We start from the raw sequence: 23753 nt of genomic DNA, 5'->3' as shown, positions 1-23753 counted from the left end.
CAAGTCCAGAAGCCTCAGTCAACAAGGTACTTTCCTCTAAGCCACTTTCTCCTCGTCCCTGTCTCTCTCTCCGCCCGCCATCTATTTCCCTCCTCTGCTACCAGCTGCTTCTAGGCTCACCCCCTCCTCACTGTCCACTGCTGACTGAAGCAGCAGCTAAAATCCCTTTCAGTCCCTATGATGAGCAGTCACTTGGCTACACGTACAGATTTCCCTTCAAGTTGCCATGAACTATGTGTGGGAAGTAAATAACTTAAGAAATGTTAAACATTTTAAATAGCTTAATGAGGCATAAGTTGAAAAAGAAATTACCAGGACCATTTCTGCATAATCCCGAACTGATCACAGCAGGTTCACTAAGTCATTAACAAATGAACCAGCACCACCTCTTACTGATTCATTCAAGCTGTCCTCGCTTCCATGAACAGTCCCCTTACTAAACTCACTTCAACTCTCCCTTTACGAGCGTGTCATCTGTTCCCACGCCAGGACTGACTGAGACACACCTGAGGGAGGAAAGGAACTCATTCTGCCTTGTCAGCCAGACCAGTTGAGTCAGCCTAGGGGGGCCACCTCACAACCAGGAATTAGGACGAGTGTTTCTTCAACCACAAAGGCCCGGGCACCGAGTGGGGGCCTGACAGATGGTCCTACCTTGAATCTTTCTCAGCTCTGGAGTGAAGTCCTCCTCTTCACCAGTCTCTTGGATGTAGAGGGGCCCCCAAGACTCGTATTTGTAACTGGTCTCCACAGACCGTGGCTGCGGGCTGCTCAGGGATTCCTCCACTGTTCCTGAGGATGCCATCTTCTCCCACCACTGTTTCTGTTCACTGGGAGGCGGTGAGGCCTAGAGACAATTAGGAATGGCTGGGTCTGTGCACAGCTCACTTTAAGAACCAGAACAAAAGAAAACCTCAGGACAGCTATGTAGAACCTCTAGGAAAGAGAAAAGCATCCATCCCATTCAACTCCCAAGGGTAATTCCCTAATTCCATATAGGACAGCAGAAGAAAAATAGGAGGAAACATGGTCTAACTCAGCGGAAGGTCCATTCAGTTATTCTCAGTGTGTGAACAAACCCGCTCCTGCCTGGACTGCTACGCTTCCGACCTCACAGAGTAAAAGGTCTCCCCAGCCTACCTGCTGTGCTGGCTCATCCAGCTCTTGCTCCAGATCTTCCAGGAGAGTGACGGCCTCTTCAGCGCTCTCCGGGCAGTGCTCCTGCACCCAGGCCTGGAGCTCCTGGGGCAGGATGGTCAGGAACTGCTCCAGCACCAGCAGCTCCAGGATCTGCTCCTTGGTGTGAATCTCAGGCCGCAGCCACTCACAGCAGAGCACCCGGAGCTGGCTGAGGGCCTCCCGAGGGCCAGGGGTGTCATGGTACCCAAACTGCCTGAAGCGCTGGCGGAATGTCTCCAAGCTGGGAAGGCGCTTCCCTTTCTCCTCCTCCTCGACCTTCACAATCACAGGCCCCTGCTCCTGTGGAGTTCTAGGGCCCAGAACTGTGGCCATGCCCAGTACCTTGGTCATCATATAGGTACTCCAGAAACAATGTCACTAAAATGGGGCTCTGTGTAGCAGGAGTACTGGTTCCTTTGGGTTTCTGGTTCTTTAGGGCTACACGTTAAACCTATGAAAATATGGTTACCATAAAATTACCAAAAGAAAAAGTATGTATGCTTTTTGGTCTTTATAGCCACACCTTTAGCACAGGAAACTGTGGAAATTATGGCCATCGTAAAACTACCATATAACAATGACTGTCAAATATCTTTCTGGAGTCAGCTCAGGATATCCTATTTTGATTTGACTTTGCCTCCACTCTCTGAAAAAGTGCACTGTGGCTCAACCCCGCTCCTGCATATATGTCTGAAGAAAACGAAAACACTAATTCAAAAATATACATGCACCCCAATGTTCATAGCAGCATTATTTACAATTACCAAAATATGAAAGCAATCTAAGTGTCCATCAACAGATAAACAGATAAAGAAGATGTGGGGTGTGTACGTGTACACACACACACACAAACACACACACATACACACACAAAATGGTATACTAGTCAGCCATAAAAAAGTGAAATTTTGCCATCTGCGACAACATGGATGGACTTGGAGGATATTATGTTTAGTGAAAAATCAGAAAGAGAAAGACAAATACTGTATATTGTCACTTATATGCAAAACCTAAAAAATAAAAAAAAACTAGTGAATATAATAAAAAAGAAACAGACTCACAGATACAGAGAACAAACCAGTGGTTACCAGTAGGGTGAGAGAATGGGGGAGGGGCGATATAGGGCTGGAAATTAAGAGGTTCAATCCACTATGTATAAAAGAAATAAGCTACAAGGATATACTGTACAGCAGAGGGAATATAGCCAATATTTTATAATAACTATAAGTGGAGTATAATCTTTAAAAATTGTGAATCACTATTTTGTACACTTGAAAAAAAAAATTTTGCACAACAAATAACCCCCCATTTGGGAAAAAAAAAAAAAAAAAAAGCACTGTGGTGTAAGCTTAAAACTAAATTTAACTTTTAGTTAAATTTAACTTTGCTCCAAAAACTGTTTCAGAATCTTACAATTCCTGAGATCTCAACAGGCCATCTACTGGCCAAATGAAGTCTGTCTAAACCTACAACTTTTAGCTTCAGCATTAAAAATTTACTAGTCAAATGACAGGCTAGTTAGCATAACCAGGAATCATGTTAGAAGCCTGGAATTAACCAGCATATTTTTAAATGATTGAGCATAGTTAGTGATGTAATTTGAGCTTCACTTGACCCATTTTAAGCAGGGCATACTCTTGTTTTAAAATGCCATTTATGTTTAGCTTTCACAGAAAGACCAGTGGAATGACAAGAGATTAGACTAAAAGTAACCTATGTTCTTTCAGAGGTATTTCTTTTGATGAGACACATACTGCTGAGAGGAAACTGAAGGGAAAAATTAAACCACAATAGACAATACAAAAGATGTTTAAGAATATTTTTTCTTTTAAATTTTAAATATTATATATATTTGTCAGCTGATACATTAGAATACTGAAAACATCTATAGTAAATATAATTACTTCCATTTTCTTCATATGCCAAAAAAGTGAAATCCACTCACTCAACATTTGCTGAATACCTGCCATGGGCTCGATGCTAGGACTGCAGGGATGCCTAAAACAGATACACGCCTACTCTCACACAGCTTTCAAGTTGTGGGGGAGATGGAAAAGAAGTGAGTAAACAGATAACAGAATCAGTCTATCATTCTTGGCATTCATTAAATATAGTACTCTGAAAGAAAACTACATAAGTTAATTAATCTTACACACTTGTGACTGGCCTTCCTGATGAGCATGTTTTCAAACTCTAAGCAGCACCTTTCCTGTCACATAGGTGTTCCCATACTGAATTTGAATAATCTAGACCAAGAAAACTCCAGCAGTCTCAAGAAAGAGCCAAACACGTAAAAAATCTATGTGGGTGTTCATTACATGAAATTATATTGATAACAATGGTAGAGAACATAAAAAGGATGTATAAATGGCTTATAAAAGCTGAAGACGAGGGAACAGGAGTTGCAGATAATCTAAAGCTAAGGCATTTAAAAAGTTGAGTATGCTAATTTCTAACATGCGTGTCAATCTCCATGGATCTGGCTTGAGAGCACTTGAAATATCATCTTGCACACACACTCATAATATACACACAATCACAATGAAGGAAAAAGATAAAAACACGAACAGTGATATTTCTGGGTTACAGAATTATGAATGATTTCAATTTTTTAAAGTCTTTTTTTTATTTCCTACATTTTCTATAATGGGTATTATTACTTTTGTAGCCAGAAAATCATAAAATCTCCAAAGGAATCATAAGCAGTTTTTAATAAATAAAATAGATTTTACTTCTAATGCCCAAATTCCATGCCCTTCAAAAAAAGAAACCCAGGAAAACAAAAAAGCAGCAATTCCAGCCCATGCAGAACCTTCCAAAAAAGGTACATTTATGTCACAGCTTTTATATCAGATGTTTAGTTTCACACATTTAGTAAATATGTATTAAAAACATGTATTTTATGACTCTTCCCCTTTATTTTTGTAATCAATTTTGGTAATTAAAAAAATATAGGAAGTGGGGTTCTAGGAATAAAACCTCAATACGTAACCTTGCTTTTACGAGAAAGTCAATAATTATCAGCTGCTAATTAGTTCAGAACTCTTGGGATGCTAGCTGGGACTCCCCTCTACTGTACCCAAATTCTGAAGCATCCTATGAGGTGCCAACAGGTATTCCAACACAGTGGACCAGCATCAGCACTGAACACTCATTTATGCTATCCTCTGCACCCAGTACACTACTGAAGCTCCCAAGTTCAGAATTACTTGAAAACTGAGCGGGGGGTGGGGGGGTGGGAAGCACTGTCATCTAGTCTCTTAAAATAAAGGCATTAGCACCAAAGGCTAAAATAACCTAAATATAGATGTAGTAGCGCTGGGAGCATTCCTTAGAAATCCTTTCAAGTGGACCTCCTAAGTGTTGGAATAACTTTGTAACATAACTGGTTACAAAATTTCCCACTCTCTTCAGAGGAGGGCACCCCAAGAACAGGAAAGACTGCTCAGCTTCTGGGATCCAGCCTGGGAAATTCTGCAAGACACTAGGAGTTATAACCCAGCACAGGAGGCATTAAACAGTGAGTGTCCTGTATCACGTTCACATGGGATCTGTTCCCAGAAGTTGGCGAGTTCAAACTCACAGATGCCACTGTGTCACACAATCGCCTTTGCAAAACACATACACAGTCATAATTAAAGAAGAAAGCTTCCCTAGATGTTGCTGCTGGGCAACTGGCTGGGCTGGCTCAATAGCTCAGTGGTTTATTCTAGCACACCAGTTTTGCAGCGCCCACAATTCAAATTCATGCCTCAGCAAGGCCACAGACAAGTGGAGGGCTGGGTGCTTGAAGCCTTCTTCCTAACTGTACTCTCTCTCTTTGGAGAGTTCATCAAGTCATGTGGCTTTAAGTACCATCTATATACTCAACAGCCGCCAATTTATCTGCAGCCTGGACCTCTCTTCTGAACTCCAGACTCACATAACAAACTACCCACTTGACGTTGCCACCAGCATGTCCAGTGGCATCTCAAGCTTAACACGCCTGAAACTGTACTTCCCATCTTTCACCCAAAGCTGCTCATCTTAGTTAATGGCAACTCCACCGTTTTTTCCGGACCAAAAAAACCTGGGGACCCAACTCCTCCTTCACATTCTGCACACAATTCATGAGAAAATCTCTACAACTAAGAGATTCAGAGTTCGCTACCTCCAGCACTTGTGTCCCACCAGTCCATCATCTGTTGCCTGTTAAATACAACTCAGATCACATCATTCCTCTGCTCACACCTTTCAAGGCTTTGTGTGTCATACAGATTAAAAGCCAAAATCATCACAAGGCCAACAAGGTCTCAAAGATTTCAGCCCCTGTTGCCTCTCAGATCTCCTTGTCTCCTGTCTGCCTCTAGCAAAGCCAGTATTGGTCATGACCACACTGGTCATGTAGAGTTTGTCTAAAGGTTCATTTAGGGATACCCTCAAGGTCTTAGCTTTCGAATTTTTAATAAGGTGCTTATAAAATAAAAAAGCATGTGAATAGAAAACAGAGGCTTCATTACTCACACTGTCTTCATCCACAGTGAACTATTTTAAGCTCGCTAGAATGTTTAGCACGAGAGGCCCATCAAGGAAAAGTTCACGGTCTACTACAAGCAGAGGCCTTTGTTCTGTTCCGAGGTTTTTTCCCCCTCTTTTATGCCGATTTCCCAAAGCTTATATGCCCTTATCAAAGTGCCCCAAATCCATTCTAGAACAAGATGAGGCATAAATAAACCAAATTATTACAGTCTAACAATTTAACACGACTTACCAATTAATGCTAGAATGCTTCTGACATACTCATTCTGTACCCGAAAACTCCTACGCAGGCAAACTTGATAATTCATGAGGCACAGATTTCTACTGCTGGACAGTTCTAATTGTTACAGGTTTTCTTTAAACTGCGCCAAATTCTGCATCACTTTTTATCTTCTTTCTTCACTGATCCTAGTTTGGTCCTAGACCAAAACTTACTTTCTCCGTTGTAGGCTTCCAATACCTGAAAACAGTTCTCTTTTCTTCACAGTTCTTTCAATTGCTCCTTATATAAGAAGTTTCCAAGTACCTCACTCACCAGATCACCTTTCTCTTGACAAACTATTTATAAATAAATGGTCCTCTAAAAATGTGTTTCCAAACTGGAGCAGATCCCTGTTACGTGCTTTCTAACCTGAACAAAGCCCTCCCTATTCCCTCCCTTGGAACAGATACTACCCAGGACTTCTGAGGCCCAGTTTCTCACACGAGGTCCCCAACCCCCTCGGGCGAATTCTTATCAATTAGCCTTTAATTCGGACCGCCTACCGAGAGCCAGGGAAAAAGAGAAAGCAGCCCCGCTCAGACTGACGGGCCGTTCGGCTCAGGGAGCGCAGAGAAAAACTGCTCTGGAACACGAAAGAAACCAACTTTCACCTTTTTAAACCCCTGGGGGTGTGCGCGGTGTGTGTGGGGGGAATGCTTTCAAGGGAGCAAACGCCTCCGCCGTCTGGGGCTGGGCAGGGACTGGGGGCTCCTCCCACCACCCTCCCAGGACCGGTCTGGGGAGTCCCCACAGGCCACAGCTGCCTAACCCACCCGTATCTCCCCGCACCCTTCGGCGGACACTCCCGCTTCCGCCCGCCACGCTAACCGGGGACCGGGAGGCTCACCGTGAGTAAAATCCGCTGGGGCCGCTGGAACACCTCGACGCGCACCGCTGCCGACGCAGCCGGAAGTGCGCCATAGCCCCGCCCACGGAGAGCTGTGCGGGGCCGCAGAGGCCCCTCTAGGAAGTTGGGAGGTCTTTTTTGGCATCTCGGTGTCTCGGGTACTCGGGAGGCTGAGGAGCGAAAGTGACTAGCGGAGGCGCCCTCGCAACGTGAACAGGCGGGGACCTCTTTCCCATTCCTTCTTTTTTTTAACCAAGGAGGGGTCGACCGGATGAAGTCTTGGCGGTTTTCGCACCCCGCCCCCGACGCCCCGGGCCAAGGGGAGGCGTGGGCTCGGCGCGGCGGCCTTGGTCCTCCTCGTGGACTTCAGAGGCCGGTTCCCCTGTGACCCTCAGGCCGGTCACCGCGTGAGAACTCGGTCCCCATTTATGGACAGAGCCCCACGCTTAGCCCACGAAGCCCGAGATTCAGTTATCACACTCAGATGCCCGGCGGCATCCACCTGAAGTAGCTGTGCCCTTGGGGCTTTGCGGGTTCGAAACTTCCTGGGCAGAAGTCTCTGAGGCCGCCTTCCAGAAGCTCCTGATGCTGCAGGACTTTGTACAGAGGTCCTTGCCTACCTTTTCCCCCGCCGCTGTTGCTCAACTGCAGGTTACGGGACTGTAGATTCTCAATGTTTTCGATCTCAGCCCCACCCCATCTGGCCCTCACTGAGTTTGCTTTTGGCTGGTCCCTCAAAAGGCACACATGTTGAGGGACAGCAACGTGCCTGCGCAGGGAATACCGTGTCTGAATGCACCATAAATTTGTAGAGATGAGACGTTTTTCCCTGATGTTTTCTATGATCATTTAAATTAAAAAACAAAATTCAAAGACATACAAAAGATCAACAGTGAATCCCCTATGTACCAACTGACCAGTTTCAACAGTTATCATACAGTCAGTCTTGTTTCGTTCATTCCCCCACGCACTGGTCAGACGTCTAAGATGGGCCCCTTCTGGGTGGCAAACGTTAAGAGGAGTGTTCAAAACCCAGTGATCATCCAGAAATGATGAAATCATCAGGAGGTGTGAGCCCTGAACACCATGCCATTCCACCTAGGAGAATCTGGAGAATTTTTCTTACCTTAGGTAGGAGAGGACAAGGGGAGAATGAGAGACAAAGCAGTCTTAGTTTTCAAATTTGTGAAGTGTCATCACTTGAAAATGAAGTTTGTCTTCTGGGGCCCAGAGGACAGAACTAAGAGCAATGAATGGAAATGAAAGAAAAGTTCAATACAAGGAAGGACTTTCTAAGAGAGTTGCTCAAAAACGGCCACTTCCTGCATCATCTTGTGCTGCTTTGAAGTGGGAGAGCCCTGGGAATGGGGAGGACAGGAGTTTTGCAGAGTGAATTTTGGGGCTGGATGACCTACAGCTTGCCCCAGACTCCTGTTAGTTTTTCCCTTCACCTCCAGCCCCAATGGCATTCATTCACCATTACCACTCCCTCCACACACCTCCTCTGAGTACTTACTGTGGGCCGGTACTGTGTTAAGCACTTGGTTTCAATTCTTTATTGCCGCATAAAAAACTACCCCAAAACTTAGTGCCTTAAACACAACAATTATCCTGACTTCTTCTAACTCAGAGGCAGTGAGGGGCTTAAAAATATAGACTCTGAAGAAAGAGCCAAGTTTGGATCTTGACTTTCCCACATGTCACTTGTATGACACTGGAGAAGTTACTTACTTTCCTGAGCCCATGTTTCCTGATCTATAAAACAGAGATTTTAATATTTCACAGGGGTAAGTATTCTCAGGATTATGTTTCAAAGGATTGACAAATTGAAGATAAATGTGTGTAGCAGATTGTTTCTAAAAAATAGTCACAACTCCCATCCCACATGCTCTTTTGCAATGTGGCCAAGAGCTAGATAGAACAGAGTCACTCAGGCTGAGGGGGAAACCAGAAACCTCAGAAACCTGCATAGTTCTATGAGCCACACGTTTCATTGTTGTTTTTGTTGTTGTTTGTTTTTTTGGCCGCACTGTGAGGCTTGCAGGATTGAACCCGTGCCCTCTACAGTGAAAGCTTGGAGTCCTAACCACTGGACCACCCAGGAATTTCTGAGCCACACATGTATTGATGCCTTGGCAGCGCTCTGTCCAACCTCTTAGACAAAAGGATCTTTGCCGAGTCATGCAACCAGTAAGTTGTGATGTTGAGGCTTAAAGGAAATCCTTCCCGTTCCAAGCCCATTGTTGTTTCTACAGCAAAGGGCCTAGAGTTGCAAAATACTGATGGCAAGAGAGACCTTAGGGAAAAACTGGTTAAGTTCTTGTTTTCAGATGAAGAAACCCACCTGTGCCTGAAGAGGTCAGCTCCGAGGAACACTAGTGAGCTAATTAGTAGCAGAGCTGAGAGTAGAATCCAGATGCTCTAATTCAATCCTGTGTCCTTACTATATCTCAGCAGATTAAAAAGATCAATATGCTCCCATCCAAATCAGACTGTGGTCAAATAAGTTAACTTACATGATCCATTATCATCTATTGATATAACCATGGCCATATGACAAAACCACAAGAGAGCAGACGAAGGAAAAGTTAGCCGTTGTGGCTGGTGGCTCTGCATTTCTTCTTCAGAACAGTTTAGACTTACAAGAACCTCATACTCTTCCAATGAATTCATTCAGCAAACACTAACCAAGAACCTACAATGTGTCAGCCATTGGGTTCAGGCACAAGGAGAAAATGAAAAATGAAAAATACACGTAGCTCTTGGCAGATATGTAAACAAATAACTATGGACATGGTCCATAATAATACACGGTCCATGATAATACAGACGAGACCAATAAATGGTGACTAAGTGACGTGTCATCTTGGGGATGCACAATGTGATGTCTCCTAACATGCAAAGCTCTGTGGCAGGGAGTTTATTAGAGGACAGTTCCCGCCTTTTGGAGAATTCTACTTGCTAAAAGTTCTTTCGATTAAAGCAAACATCTAGGGAAATTCCCTGGTGGTGCAGTGGTTAAGAATCCGCCTGCCAATGCAGGGGACACGGGTTCAAGCCTTGGTCCGGGGGGATCCCACATGCCGCGGAGCAACTAAGCCCGTGCACCACAACCACTGAGCCTGCGAGCCACACCTACTGAAGCCCTCGCGCCTAGAGCCCGTGCTCCGCAACAAGAGAAGCTACTGCAATGAGAAGCCCGCGCACCACAACAAAGGGTAGCCCCGGCTTGCCGCAACTAGAGAAAGCCCACACGCAGCAATGAAGACCCAACGCAGCCAAAAATAAATAAAATAAATAAATTAAAACAAACAAACAAAAAGCAAACATCTGCTTTCTTGTAATTTCAACTCATTGATCCTAGTCTTTTTTTTTTGGCTGCACCACAAGTCTTGTGGAATCTTAGGTTCCCAACCAGGGATTAAGCCCAGGCCCTCGCCAGTGAAAGCGCGGAGTCTTAACCACTGGACCACCAAGGAAGTCCCACATTGATCCTAGTCTTGATTGATCATTTTCTCTCACAAAATGCATGTAGTTGTTCTTGTCAGCCCTTCAAACTATTTGGAAACTACCATGTGTGACTGTCCCAAAAACCACCTACAACAGTTCTATGATCTTGTCTGAAAGTTGCTTCTGAATCTTGGAATGTGAAGTGTATAATGACCCTCTGAGAGTCCACGGTTCCTCATTTAAATGACCTCCATACTCTCCCACTTAACTTTCTCTGCATTACTCGGTTTTCTTTTGTCTTTTTTTTTTTAACTGGAGTATAATTGCTTTACAATGTTGTGTTAGTTTCTGCTGTACAACGAAGTCTTTTGTCTTGAAAGATTATTTGGTTTGAAAAAGAAAAAGACCCCGCTTTGTAGCAGAGGTCTGGAAAGGGAAAAGCTACGCTAGTTACTGCAGGTCTGGGCTTCCTCCCTCCTCTTCCAGCAGGGTGGTCATGGTTCTCTCTAAAAAGGTTGCTTTCTGGATCTTCCTCGCTCAGTCTCGCCATCACTTACTTTTGCTGCCATCACTATGCTTGGCCAGCAGAGGGTGATCAAACCTTCGTTTCTTTTAGAATAAGGCAAGCTCCTTACCCATCACAGCTCTGAAAACTTCCCTCTTTTCTTCCCAGAGGGAGTCCACCTGTACAGCCTGTTGGGAAGCTGCAAAGACATTCATTCAGCTAAAGAAAATGAAAAGAGAATAAAGGTGATGTAGTTAGACAACCCCATATCTTAGAGCTGGAGCGCTGTTGCTAATGTGCCTTGGAGGACTTGAAGACGCAGCTTAATTATCTGGAAAATGGGCATAATAATAACCTGCTCTGAGAACTTTAAAGCATTTGGATCACATGAGCGTGAACTAGCTTTGTAATTACCTGTACCAATAGTAAGGACATTTTCATCTTCAAAACTCTTGGCTACCATACTATTTCTGATCTCCGTTTTAATGTCAGTGCACTGCCCTTCCCCACCGCCCTGTCCTAGGATGTGGCTCTGCCCATCACAGGTCCTTTTTTGTTGCTGTTGTCCTACCTGCTCTGGAGAGGGCCACTTGCCTTCTTAACAAGAGACAGTAAAGTTTCCCGCCAAAGCTTTTACAAGAGCAGGTTGCCGGCTTGTTCCCCGTTGTTGGTGGAAGAACCCAGAAAAAAATTGCATAATCTCTGAGTAGAAGGAGATCACCAAGGGCATCTGGCCCAGCCCTCCCCCTTGCAAAATCCCTTCCTGCCCAGGACCCCTGGGTGTCATACCTGACCTGATTCGATGCAGACACCTGCTCTGGCTGGCTCTGCAATGAGGTTCCTTCTCCCAGCGTCTTCCACTAGGGCCATTCCTTCTGGGTGTGCACCTTGGGCCCTGCAGAACCCTGGGGCCACCAGTCATCTTCTTATCAGGAGTTGTACGGTTATCACAACTCACTAGCACAAGGCAGGCAAGTGTCTTGAGGAAGGGGTGCCTTTTTCTAATTTGTCCAAAGTCCTGGTAACAGCTGGGAAGAGCTGGCTTTACTTATCTGCCTTACTCACTGCTGGACCTCTTTCTTTTTTATTATTCCTGACACCCAGCACATGGCCTGACAATAATGTTTGTTGAAAGGGATTTAGATTGATTTCTTGGAGGCATGCAGGACAAACTGAATGCCTCTTCTACATGACAGGCCTTTAGATACTTGAGGGCAGAGACCAAGTTCTCATACGTTTTCTCCTCACCAAGCAAAACCCTTTATTGCACATCTGAGGTGGTTTTGGTTTTACCATCCTGTGGTTGGTCTGTCTCTCTTTTAAAATGTGGAGTCCAGACCCAAATGCAGGGCTCACAATGACAGATGATCCAGATGGGGGGAGTCGTGCTAGCACGTGTGTGTTCAAGCATCTGGAGTGGAGGCCGTGCCAAAGACACCTGAGACTTGGAGGCAGTGGTGGTGACTACTGGTGAAGGGATGTGCATAGTTTGGGACAAGAAAGGCCTCTTAAACCTGTGCAGTAATGCCCATGACTCCAGAGGAAATACCATTCCCCGGAGGATTTGGAATTGCAAGAGCTGAAGAAGGATTGGGGCAGGGGAAAGAACTGAGTAGGGATTAGTGCAGTTTGAGAGACTCAGAGGCCATGTGAAATTCTGTCCATAACATCGGGGACTGTCACGGGTCCCAAATTTTCACAAAGACCTGATTTCAAGGTAATGTCTTTTAGGGACTCATGGGATGGAGGACACTGCCAGCATGTTTCACTTAAAGAAGGGAGACCTTTGTGAGGGGTAAATTAATATTCAGGAAAGAGTGAGAGGACCATGGAGGAAATAATAGCTAGTATATCTGGAACACATAGGTCAGGCACTGCTGTAGCTGCCTTACATGTAACGGCTCATTTAATGCTTATAACGCTATGTCCATTTTGCTGATGAGGAAACTAAGACACAGCACGTAAGTGGTAGATGAAGGATTTGATCCTGGGCACACTGGCTCCAGTGCCTGCGTGTGTAAACACTATGCTAGGCTGCTCCATAAACATAGTTGTGGGATCACAGAGGTGGCGTATGCAGGTGGGAGAATAACTGAGCTCAGAAAGGACATGAAGTAGTGGAAAGAACCTGATTGTTGGAGTCAGACACACCTCGCTTTAAATCCAGCTCTGCCACTCATGCATGGGATCAGCTGCTTCACGTTACGGGCCTCAGTGTCCACATCTGTATAATGGGGCAACTGTCTCTACAAAGTTGATGTCTGGATTAGAGAAACCTCATGGTTGTTATTATTCAGGACCTGGTGAAGGAGGAAGAGAGAGAGGAGTTGATGGGCAGTGCAATACAAACAACTGACAAGGTTTCAAGGAAATGTCAAGTGCTCTAGAAAAGTAAGGGAGAATGAAGACAAGAGAAAGGGCTCTGTCAAGAACACTGGTGACCTCTAATGGTGCCATCTAAGAGGCTGGGATGAGAGCCGAGTTACAAGGGAATTCCTTGGTGGTGCAGTGGTTAGGACTCCATGCTTCCACTGCAGGGGGCAGATCCCTGGGGAACTAAGATCCTGCATGCTGTACAACGTGGCCAAAAAATAAAAAAACACACAAAAAATAATGTTAAAAAAAAAAAAGAACTGAGTTACAGGGGCTTTAAGAGGGAGGATATCAGCGGTGAAGAGATGAAAACAGCAGTTCTGGTCCACGTGGCAGAGGAATTTGGTAGCTAAAAGGAAGGGTCAAAGTCAAACCAAAGATTTGAAAAATTTGCTTTTGCTCCTTAAAGCTACAAGTTTGTGCTTATTTAAATGGAGATCAGGTACTGAGGGGTGAGGAGGAGGCTGGAGGCGCTCGAGAGCAAGGCCACATCCCTCGGAGGCAGCAGGGGAGGGGCTCCAGGGAGCAGGGAGGACCAGACAGCGAGGCATCGAGATGGCCTGAGGCCCCTGGGAGAGCATAACAAGGGGGGTCTGCTGAGAAACGGTGAGGTGAGGCCATGGTGGGCCTGGGAGCTTGGGGAGCAGGGAACACCCGGACAGCGGCCCCAAGACTACAGCAGAAAGGAGGGTAGGCTAGCAGGGGCAAGGGTCATGGAGGGGCCATGCATGTCTGCGGATTTTCCCTGGGGCAGCTTTCTGTAACTAAGGCACGGGAATGGAGGGAGGAGGAAGCTACCAGGGTTTGAACTGGACACAGTGAAAGGCTGAGATGCTCTTGGAAGGTAACCTTGACCCTTACGACTCCTGGGGCTCTTGTCTACACTGGGGACGCTGGAGTCTCTGGTCCTCTTCACACCCAGCCGTTAATAAACTCAGGACCAGAATCTCTCACAGGGCCCGTTGTCCACAGCAGTGACCAAGTTCAATAATGCACTGGATTTCTTCCAGCTTCTGTCTACCCTGCTGTTCTCTGAAATCATCTCCTAAAATAAATCAACTGCACACGAGCCCTGACCGCAGGTTCTGCTCTCAGGGAAACTAGGCTGAGATTGTTGGACAGTACAGGGTTTAGTACCCCTGAATTAAGATTTGGTTGTGATACCTAAGTAAAAATACATTGCTTTTTCACACGTGCCACCTTTTACTTTTTAAAAAATTTGTTTATCTCACCATAGCCCTGGAAAGAAAGTGAGGCAAGGGTTAGTATTCCTTTAGGATAAGGAAACTGAAGAGCAGAGGAAAACAGAACACTTTGCACTTCTCTCTAGTTTCTAAATAGGGTGGGAAAAAATCAATTATTTAAATGAGACAAAGTGAAAAAAATCACATTTTGTTTCAGTAAGTTATGCAAAAACAAGGTTATTAGGTTAGAGTTCATAGTTTGAAGGTCTAAAATATCAACTTTACATATTGCTCCTACTATTAGCATGTTCAATTTTTTAAGTCTCATAAAGTGGTCAAAGGTTTTGTTTTTGTTATTGGAGTATAGTTGATTTACAATGTTGTTAGTTTCTGCTGTACAGCAAAGCGAATCAGTTATACATATATCAACTTTTTTTTAGCTTCCTTCCCCATACAGGCCATTGTGTTCCCTGTGCTATATGGTAGGTACTTATCAGTTATCTGTTTTATATATAGTAGTGTGTATATGTCAATCCCAGTCTCCAAAGGTTATTTTAATTATTCCATCCTATGAAAAAATCGTTTTGGGGGATCATTAAAAAGCAACTTTAGGGCTTCCCTGGTGGCGCAGTGGTTGGGAGTCCGCCTGCCGATGCAGGGGACGCGGGTTCGTGCCCCGGTCCGGGAAGATCCCACATGCCGCGGCGCGGCTGGCCCCGTGAGCCACGGCCGCTGAGCCTGCGCGTCCAGGTGAGCCATGGCCGCTGAGGCTGCGCGTCCAGAGCCTGTGCTCCACAACGGGAGAGGCCACAACAGTGAGAGGCCCGCGTACCTCAAAAAAAAAAAAAGCAACTTTATTCCATGGTTTTTCATTGTTGCCAAGAAGCTACCTAAGCGCTTGTGAAATTACCTACAACATGTCATTTGGGTGAGGATTGTGTCAGTTCTAGTTTTTAACTTTGAAATTATACTTTTTTCTTTACCCAAAACACGCATTTTATGCAACCAAGGACAACAAAAAACATCACAACTACTGCCACCTAGAGATGATAATTTATTGTTTTACCATGATCCTGAAGAGAAACAACATAAAGAGAATATTTATTACAAATCCCCACAATTTCCTTCCCCCACCTCACTACTCTAAAATTTGTCAGACACCATCGGCCTCCTAAAATGGACCATTGACTATACTATTACCAATTTATTTTGCTGTCATTTCTCATGACTGAAACTTTAGTGCTCAAATGACTATTTTCAGTGGAGTTTCCTAGCTTTGAAAAAAAACCTCACTTTTCCTCTAAAATTCCATTATTTACTGAAAGAAGCCGTTTTAGAAATGTTAATGAGGATTTTAAATGAACAAATTCAATTTAAAAATCATTCACTGAACATCTACCAAGCATCTGGACGCTTCAAAGACCAGGGAACTGAAAAGGCCAGGTTTAACAGCAATAACTTAATTCTGCGGATATACCAAGACAAGTCAGTTTCTTTCCGTCTAATTTATTCTAAACTAAGAAACTAGGAACTGACAAAACAGGAAAGGTTTGTTTTACCCAGTCTAAAGATAATAAACAAGACAATGCCTGAGTTAGCTCTCTATATAGATTTAGGGTTATTGTGTTGACCTGGGTGTAATAACCTCTATTTAACTAAAAGTTAATAAAAATATTTATGTTCATGTTAAAATAATTGCTGATTTTGCTTGCATATCCCGCCCCTTGCCCCTAAACTCATAGATTTTTAGAAAAAGATTTTCCTGTGTCGTCACAACCTGCTTCCCCCTGCCCAGCCCTCTCACATTAAGAACCCCTGCAACCAGCAGAAGCACCTCTAAATCTAATACGCTTTGTCCTCGCTCGGCGGACTAAAACCTTACTCTGTCAAGTGGCTGAAGTGGGGGTAGGGGGATGGGGAAGGCAGGCGAGCACTGGCCCCCAGCACACGCCCAGCAGTCTCTCTTCTCTCCCTCCACAGGGCTCCCTCACCACTCTTCTGCAGCTGGGAGTCTGGCCCCTACAACCCTCCCCCCGCACTCTCCTTCCTAGCAAACCTGACCTTGTCGGGAGACTAAACAATAGCGACTCGGGCAGCTGCCCGGTCCCTTCCCTGGACCAAAGGAACTTGAAACCCGCATCTGAAACTGGAATGAAATCCCAGTTTCAGCATCACCTTTCAATCTCTCACAGAACTTACTCTTTGTATCTTAATGCACTCAGCCTGGCTGCTTAATGAGTCCTTGCTGAAGGGAGAAAATTTAATTTTAAGACCAATTAACTTTGCTGATTACTATGTAATTTGAAGTGAGTCATGATTCTTTAGTAAATGGAGGTGAGAATCTCAACGATTAAAAGAAAAACAAAAAAACCTGTTAAAATAACAGCAGACCATGTTCAGAAGTCAACCTAATGCCCACTCTTTACCTTCCTCTGTTTTAGGATAAGAGAAAAACATGAGGTTTGTGGTATCCACTGTTAAACAGAACCAGACAATATGAAACTAAGTTCTCATGTTAAGACATTCTGTATTATGAGATGTCCAAAACAGTTCCCAAACTTTTGTTTGACCTGCAGAATTGGAGATGGCTTACCTCCCTATAACTTCAAGTTTGTTTTACAAAGCTCTGAAAAGTAAAACAGATAATTTCATTTTTAGATATAATAAAAAATTAATTTGAATAGCAAAATAAGTAACTACTTTTCAATGTACAGTAGTGTGTCCATTCTAAAAATGAAACCTAAATGTTAGGGAAACTTTTCAAATAATACTTTTTATTATATTCTCCAGTAGTAGTTGAAATAAAAATCTACTCTAACTTCTAGGAAAAGATCTATTTATACCACTTAATTTCCTTTTCTCTGATTCTACGTTTCACTTTGCAATCTGCAGACCTTCACGTGGTTTCCCAGCTGGGGAACCATAGCCCCCTCATCAGTATTTGAGAAGCTGCGCAGAGTGGGACCCACAAACACATGGCTCCGCTGGTAAGTACTGCTGTCACTGTGTGACTACGTTTTAATACTATTACTCCAATTCACACGATGACTCTTCCGTGAGGATGGTAGGATGAACCTGGTTAGCTAGCTTTAGATGAGGACGTCGAGACCCCGCAATAAAAGGTGATCAACTCTAGGATAAAAATTAGAAAAAAGTTCTTTTCTAGCTATGAATCGTCACAAGCCCCTCTCCTAATAATCACAGGCCAGGGGAAGTGAGTGGGAGCAAGGAGGGTACACAGGAGACAGCTGAGACAGGAATATTGCAAATGCTTCTCGAGCCTTCCTGCAATCCCAGGGACTGGATGCCTGTGTGTCTGTTTTTCCAGGGAAGAGCCCATCCTGGTGTTTTCCTATCCCAAGTTTTCTATACACAGAAATTTAAGAGTTAGTGGAGGAAACAGGACTACCCTTCACACCATTGGGTCAAGGTAAGTGGCCCCACTGGCCCTCCCAGGACATGCCTTCTTCTTGACTGACGGGGGCAGACCTTCTTTCTCCCCCCGACAAGCTCAGAGAACCCATTCTCCTTGCTTGAAATGGTGATCTGGCAGCTAAGCGGTCAACTTCCTGGTCAACTTCAGGAAGCTGCCAATGTTTCTAGAACTGTTCCATTTTACTGCCCTAGTCGCCCGTCTCTCCTAGCAATTTCACTCATCTCCTAAGCTCTTGACTTGATAAGCACCAAACTATGAATGTTTTTTTCTCGTTTTCCCCTTCCTCAGTTCTGTGAACTTTTTGTCTATGACCACATCAACTTCTTCACTACTCCAAAACTTTGCTCTTTTGGAGTGATGTGTTCTGTCAAATAGATTAAAATAAAAATACATTATCTGTTTACAGGGAATATACAGAATAACAACAGGGGCTGGAGGTACAAAACACAGACACTGACATTATGGTCATACAAAATATATAGAAGTACCCAACATTAACAATTTTTGTCAGAAGTTGTACATTTTGCTATTTCTTTAGCATTTCCCCACATTTTTTTTTCTTCTTCTGTGGATCCTCTGGAGTTAAGACTGAGCTTCCTCTGCAGTGTTTCTGAAATTCAATACATGATTGGAACATACTGACGGAATTCATTTTCTGTCCAAAGCAATGAGTGCTACACATGAAAGTTTTCCTCACATATAATATTAATAATGTTTATTTACAGTGTGAGCTTTCTGATGCTAAGGGCTGAGATGTGATTAAAGGCTTTGCCATATTTATCACATTCAAGAGGTTCCTTCCTGGGATGACTTCTCCGATGCCAGGTAAGACAGAATTGTCTTAGGTATCAAACGTGTCAACCTCTCTGTACATATTTAGCACAGTTTCACTTTTATGCCTTTAATAAAATACTAAGTGCCTTTCATATCAAGATGCCTCATACGTCTGTAGTCTTAGGCTTTAGCCTTGCCTGCCAGGATGAAGTAGAAACAAATGCCCCACAACTTTAAGACTTTTACTTCTCTTCCTGGCAAGGTTAAGGTGTATTTTTAAAAACCCCTCAAAAACTTCCACTGGGTCAACTAGCATGCTAACAGTTAACTAGAGTACTTAAACTGTTAACGTACTTCAGCCAGTCGAGAACTTTCAAATGACTATCCTGAGCACTAATTTAGATGTCGTAAGCCTTTTGGGCCATGACTCTATTACACTTTGCACTGAAGAGCTGATAAATGAATGCAATGCAGATGGTTTTAATAAACAGTGGTAGCCGGTTTTCTTCAGAAAACTTGTCTTCAAATAGCTGCTTCAAGGAGTCCATCTGTTGAAGATCTGGAGCAACGCCCATGGCCATCCCACAGTCAGTACGATGTCCCAGGAAATGGGAATTAAATGTGGGGCACAGGTTATAGTTAACTTCCATTAAAAAGAAATGATGGCTGAATCATGTCCGCATAAAGAAGCCAATGTGGGTGGACTTGACCAGTGTTCTTTCCCTCTTCACAACAGTCGGTGCTTCGATCGGTGTCTGGAGTTAAGCACCTCACTGCTTTCAGTTGCTTCCTGGCAGCAAAAGTCTTTGCTCAAAAGCATCAGCAGTTTTCTATGCGACCACCACCATGTCTCACTCTTTGAAGAAAATTCCTAAAAGCATTTCTTCTACCTTCCCTTACTATAAAAAGCTATTTAGGTGTGCTCTTCTGGAGTATCTCTCCTGTTTTTCTTAAATTGGATGGACAGAATACTCTGGTCACCAGCTGACTTCCTTAAAGTTCCCCCAGGCAACACTGATGCAACTGCTTAGGAGCTACTGGGAGGCTGGAAGTTGCTCCAAGTTATAGAGAGAGGCCAGAGAAAAAGTGCTGTTTGGCCCGGAGCTGAGGCCACAGCTGCCCCCACCTCCATGGTTCCCCGTGAAGTGACACTGTCTCACAGGCTTGGGTTGCTGGCTAGCAAACCAGTGACGAGTGACAGTTTTAGTTCTTGACGGAAAATCTCAAACTCTATGTGAGGGGTCTCCCATTATGGGGCTAGTCTTCAGGTGTGTTCTTAGTCTGTTTCTAAGTCCCTGCAGGGCTGTCTACAATCATTTGCACGCTCTCACGAGCAGTTATCTCTACCCAAGGCCCTGATGACTTCCTATGTGACCGACGCTGCTTGGGTCTCTTGTGTGTGCACCTGAAAATGGTCTGTCGCTGGCTTCCACGCAGAAGCTAATGCATCATTCTGCATAGATGATGGGAAAGATCGAAGTTTCATAACCTCACCTCAGTCTCTAGTGATGAGAAACACAAAAGACATTGTGCGGTATGACTACAATACGACAAGCCACATCTTAGCACGTTGGTGAGCTTCTCAGACATTTAGTAATTGCCAGCTAACGATCTCAAATGTCTTTTAGAAGTTTCTGGAAGGTGTGGGAAAAAAAGTGCTCCCTCCAATGTTCCTTTTTCTGAAAAGCAACAGAAATCACATCTTTTGAACTTTAAAGTTACAAATGATTCAGAAAGTGCCCAAATCATCACGTTGTTCAGCAGCTGACTGAAGAAATTCTGGTTAAGATCTTTGCCATCTTTGCTTTAGTAAGTGTTCACATTGTTAAGATGACGGATGACAACAAAGTCGTTTGACATTTCATGGTATTTACTCTCTGATCCGTGTCTAGATAGTCTATGCTGGCAGCTGACCAGCACCCTTCGTTTATATTTAGGACAAAAATAGCATGCGACCCTAGAGCTTTAGCCACGCCTCGGGCTCACAAGCTGGGCCACGCTACCGTATTTCAGGTACTTGTGACTCACAGGCCTTGTCATGAATGTACAAATCCTGCTAGAAGTCAGGCCTAATGAGCACTTCTCATGTGGTCAGCACTGTGTCCAGGGCTGTCGGGGATATAAATATATCCCCCGACGAGAGAAGCATCTCTTTTGGGGAGTGATGAAAACTTTCACACACGGAACAACAAAAGATTCAAAGACAGTATGCAATCAAGTGCTAACCTGTGGAGAAACGCAGTTAGGAGTGCGATAGTGCTTTAGGGAATTCGGGGATTTCGCGAAGGGAGAGAAGTGTTTTGAATCACGGTTGCCATTTCAGTAAGATTTATCTCAGTCATGAGGAGGGAACCATCTACATCTGCAGCCGTCCTTTGGAACTGTAGACTGGTGCGCATGCCCTCTCTTTCAGGAAGAGATAGAAATCTTTGGTTTGATACTGACAGCGCAGTCCTAGATTTCTATAGCTTTGGTAGGCTACCAGCGACTGTACAGAACTTACCGTATATATACAACTAGTTTTGAGCAGCATGTGCCGATGTAGTTTTTGTTCAAACTGTCCCTCTTTTTTGAGAAATAAGGTTCAGCAAGACGTTGGCCAAGTAGGGCGTGTTTGCGGCAAGCGGGTTTTGAACCTCAGTGTCATTTTCACAGAGCCGATCTTAGTCTTTCAATTATGTACTGTGGTTGCGGAGAGTTCAAGAGCGCCTTAAAGGTCTCCTCATTACTGAAAAGCTTGACATTTTCCTGTGTGTGTGCTTCTATCCTGTGTGGAAATAGCATGTGGATTATCCATCCCTATGACTAGCATTTTCCTGCAGGGGCTGTGGAAGAATTACATGCCCACAGACTAGGCAAAGGCAGAACACTGCTGATGTACCTGTAAGGATCCATAAGGGTGATTTTTTTTTTTAACCTGCTGAGGCTTTTTCCCCCCTCCATGGGCACACATCTCTGAAATAATTTTAGAAACGAAAAGGGGAAATGGCTTATTGACAAATTCTCGCTTTACACACAGCTTTTCAGGAATGCTCCGAAAGCATCGAGGGAGGCAGGGCTGTACTCAGAGGCTCGCTCTCTGGTGTGGATTCTGTGATGCAGAGTGAGGGTCGAGCTCCGGGTGAAGGCCTTGCCGCACTTCGTGCACTTATAGGGCTTTTCTCGGGTGTGAATTCTCCGATGCAAAATAAGGTATGAGTTTCGGTTGAAAGCTTTTCCACATTCACTACATTCATAGGGCTTTTCCCCCGTGTGGATTCTCTGATGCTTAGTGAGGTCTGAGCTCTGGCTGAAGGCCTTCCCACACTCATTACATTCGTAGGGTTTCTCCCCAGAGTGGATCCGCTGATGCAGAATGAGATTTGAACTGTGACTGAAGGCTTTGCCACACTCGTTACATTCATGAGGCTTCTCTCCTGTGTGGATTCGCTGATGCAGGACAAGGTTTGAGTTAAGACTGAAGGCTTTCCCACACTCACTACATTCATAGGGCTTTTCTCCAGTGTGGATTATTTTATGGCGAATAAGGCTTGAACTCCTTGTGAAGCATTTACCACATTCATCACATCTGTGGGACTTCGCTCCTGTCGGAACTTCTTCAGGGGTGTTGAAGTTTGAGCTCAGACTGAAACTTCTCCCCAGTCCTTTACCCTTTTCCCTTGGACCTCGCTCTCCTGTGCTGGGGTTTTTTTTTTCCTTGACTGTAGCTGGCCCTGGATCTCTCTTTTCTTTTCCAGTTTTCTCCTCAGGGTTTCTCTGCTGCCTTTCTACTACTCTGCCCTGCTGGTCACGTTTTTCTCCAAAATCTTTCTGGAATTTTCCTGTGGTCTCCCCATGTGATGCTGAGTCTTCTGCAATTTCAGCCTTTGAGGTGGACTCCTCATTCTCATTCCTGTTTTCACAACCTGACACAATAAATAAAAAATACAAATAGCATCTTTTTCTTTTGAATATGTGGGTTACTCAAGTGACACTGTTTTCCAGGAAGCTTCTACCTGCCTGCAAAATGACCTCACAATATTAACTGGGGATAAAATAGTAGGAAAAAAAGGGAAAAAACCTAGGGACAACAGGGAGTAGAACTGGGAAATGAGAGGGCAGGCGAAGTGTGGAAAGGACAATGGAGGGAGCATGCAGAGAGGCCGGGAGTGAGCAGAGGGAACAGACCAGGCGAGGAAAGAAGGAAGGGGTGAGGAATTAAGGAACGTAAGAGGTCACAACTCATGGTTCTATAATTTGGTCACCCAGTAATTAATCTGAAAGAATAAACACACATTAAAAAAATCATAGTCCAGGGACTTCCCTGGTGGCCCAGTGGTTAAGACCCCATGCTTCCAATGCAGGGGGGGCGGCTTCAATCCCTGGTTGGGGAACTAAAAGCCCACATGCTGTGAGGCTAAAAAAAAATTTTTTTAAAAAAATGATGTTCCAGTTCTAATTAAGAATTTATGAGTTAAAAAAAAGAGAGAACGGACAGGTCTTTCCTAGAAAATGATAAATGGTATTACCAGAAAGAAAGGAATGCAATTAATTTAAAAAAAGCAAATACTCTGCCAATTCTGTGAGATTTTTATTGACAAGGTGATAGTTAACAGGCAAAACAAGGAGCGCTGAACCTGGCAGGTTACGCAGAACTTCAGACACAGAAACTAGTTTCTCTCCACCAGGGAGAGCAGCACAGAGCTGACAGTGCTCAAGCAACAGGGATGAGGGTGAAGAAGCTGGTTGGGGCATTAGTACATGTAACTGAAACCTGCACTGACAAACAACTGAGACTACTGAGAACAAAGAGACTGAAAACAATTCCGGAGACAGCCCACAAAGGACGTAATATAAGACAAGATCTTACGAATGCAAAGCTGATCCTCTGATTTTAGCAATCTGCCTCTTAAAACACTGGAATATATTCTTATTGTGGACTGCTACATTCTGTGTGCCACCCCATTTTTTAAGTATAGACTAAAAATTATTCAGTACAAAAACACTATTTTATATATGTTTACATTTGTCTAGGAAAAAAACTATCCCAAATCTATTCTTTATTTACTTGGCCTTAAGAAACCTTTCCATGTGAGTGTGCACTATCTCAACGCAATCACTGAAGGAGCTGAGTATCTAACCCCTGACTTGAGTGATGAAATCACCATAAATACTGACCTGATCATAAGGAAGAGGAAACTGGTCTACTTCTTTTGAATTCCAAGCCTAGGTCTTTGATGATCTGG

At 44.1% G+C, this 23753-nt stretch overlaps 1 protein-coding gene across 11 annotated transcripts in view; it reads right to left on the bottom strand.

Annotated features, from left to right (window-relative positions):
- Positions 1 to 23753, bottom strand: part of ZKSCAN1 (zinc finger with KRAB and SCAN domains 1) — a 38258-nt gene that overhangs the window by 2067 nt on the left and 12438 nt on the right. For 2 of the 11 annotated variants that reach the window (XM_027125855.1, XM_027125856.1), the window contains exon 6: positions 15353 to 22433. In XM_027125855.1, the coding sequence (XP_026981656.1) occupies positions 21538 to 22433 (896 nt within the window). In that variant the 3' untranslated portion in view covers positions 15353 to 21537. The other 9 variants (XM_027125860.1, XM_027125862.1, XM_027125858.1 and 6 more) reach the window with 9 other exon arrangements.

This window comes from Aethalodelphis obliquidens, unplaced genomic scaffold (genome assembly GCF_003676395.1).
Source record: "Aethalodelphis obliquidens isolate GAN/ISIS:26980383/991018 unplaced genomic scaffold, ASM367639v1 scaffold30, whole genome shotgun sequence".
Classification (NCBI taxonomy): domain Eukaryota; kingdom Metazoa; phylum Chordata; class Mammalia; order Artiodactyla; family Delphinidae; genus Aethalodelphis; species Aethalodelphis obliquidens.
Note: the sequence above shows the minus strand (reverse complement) of the source record. Positions and strands in the feature narration are given on the sequence as shown.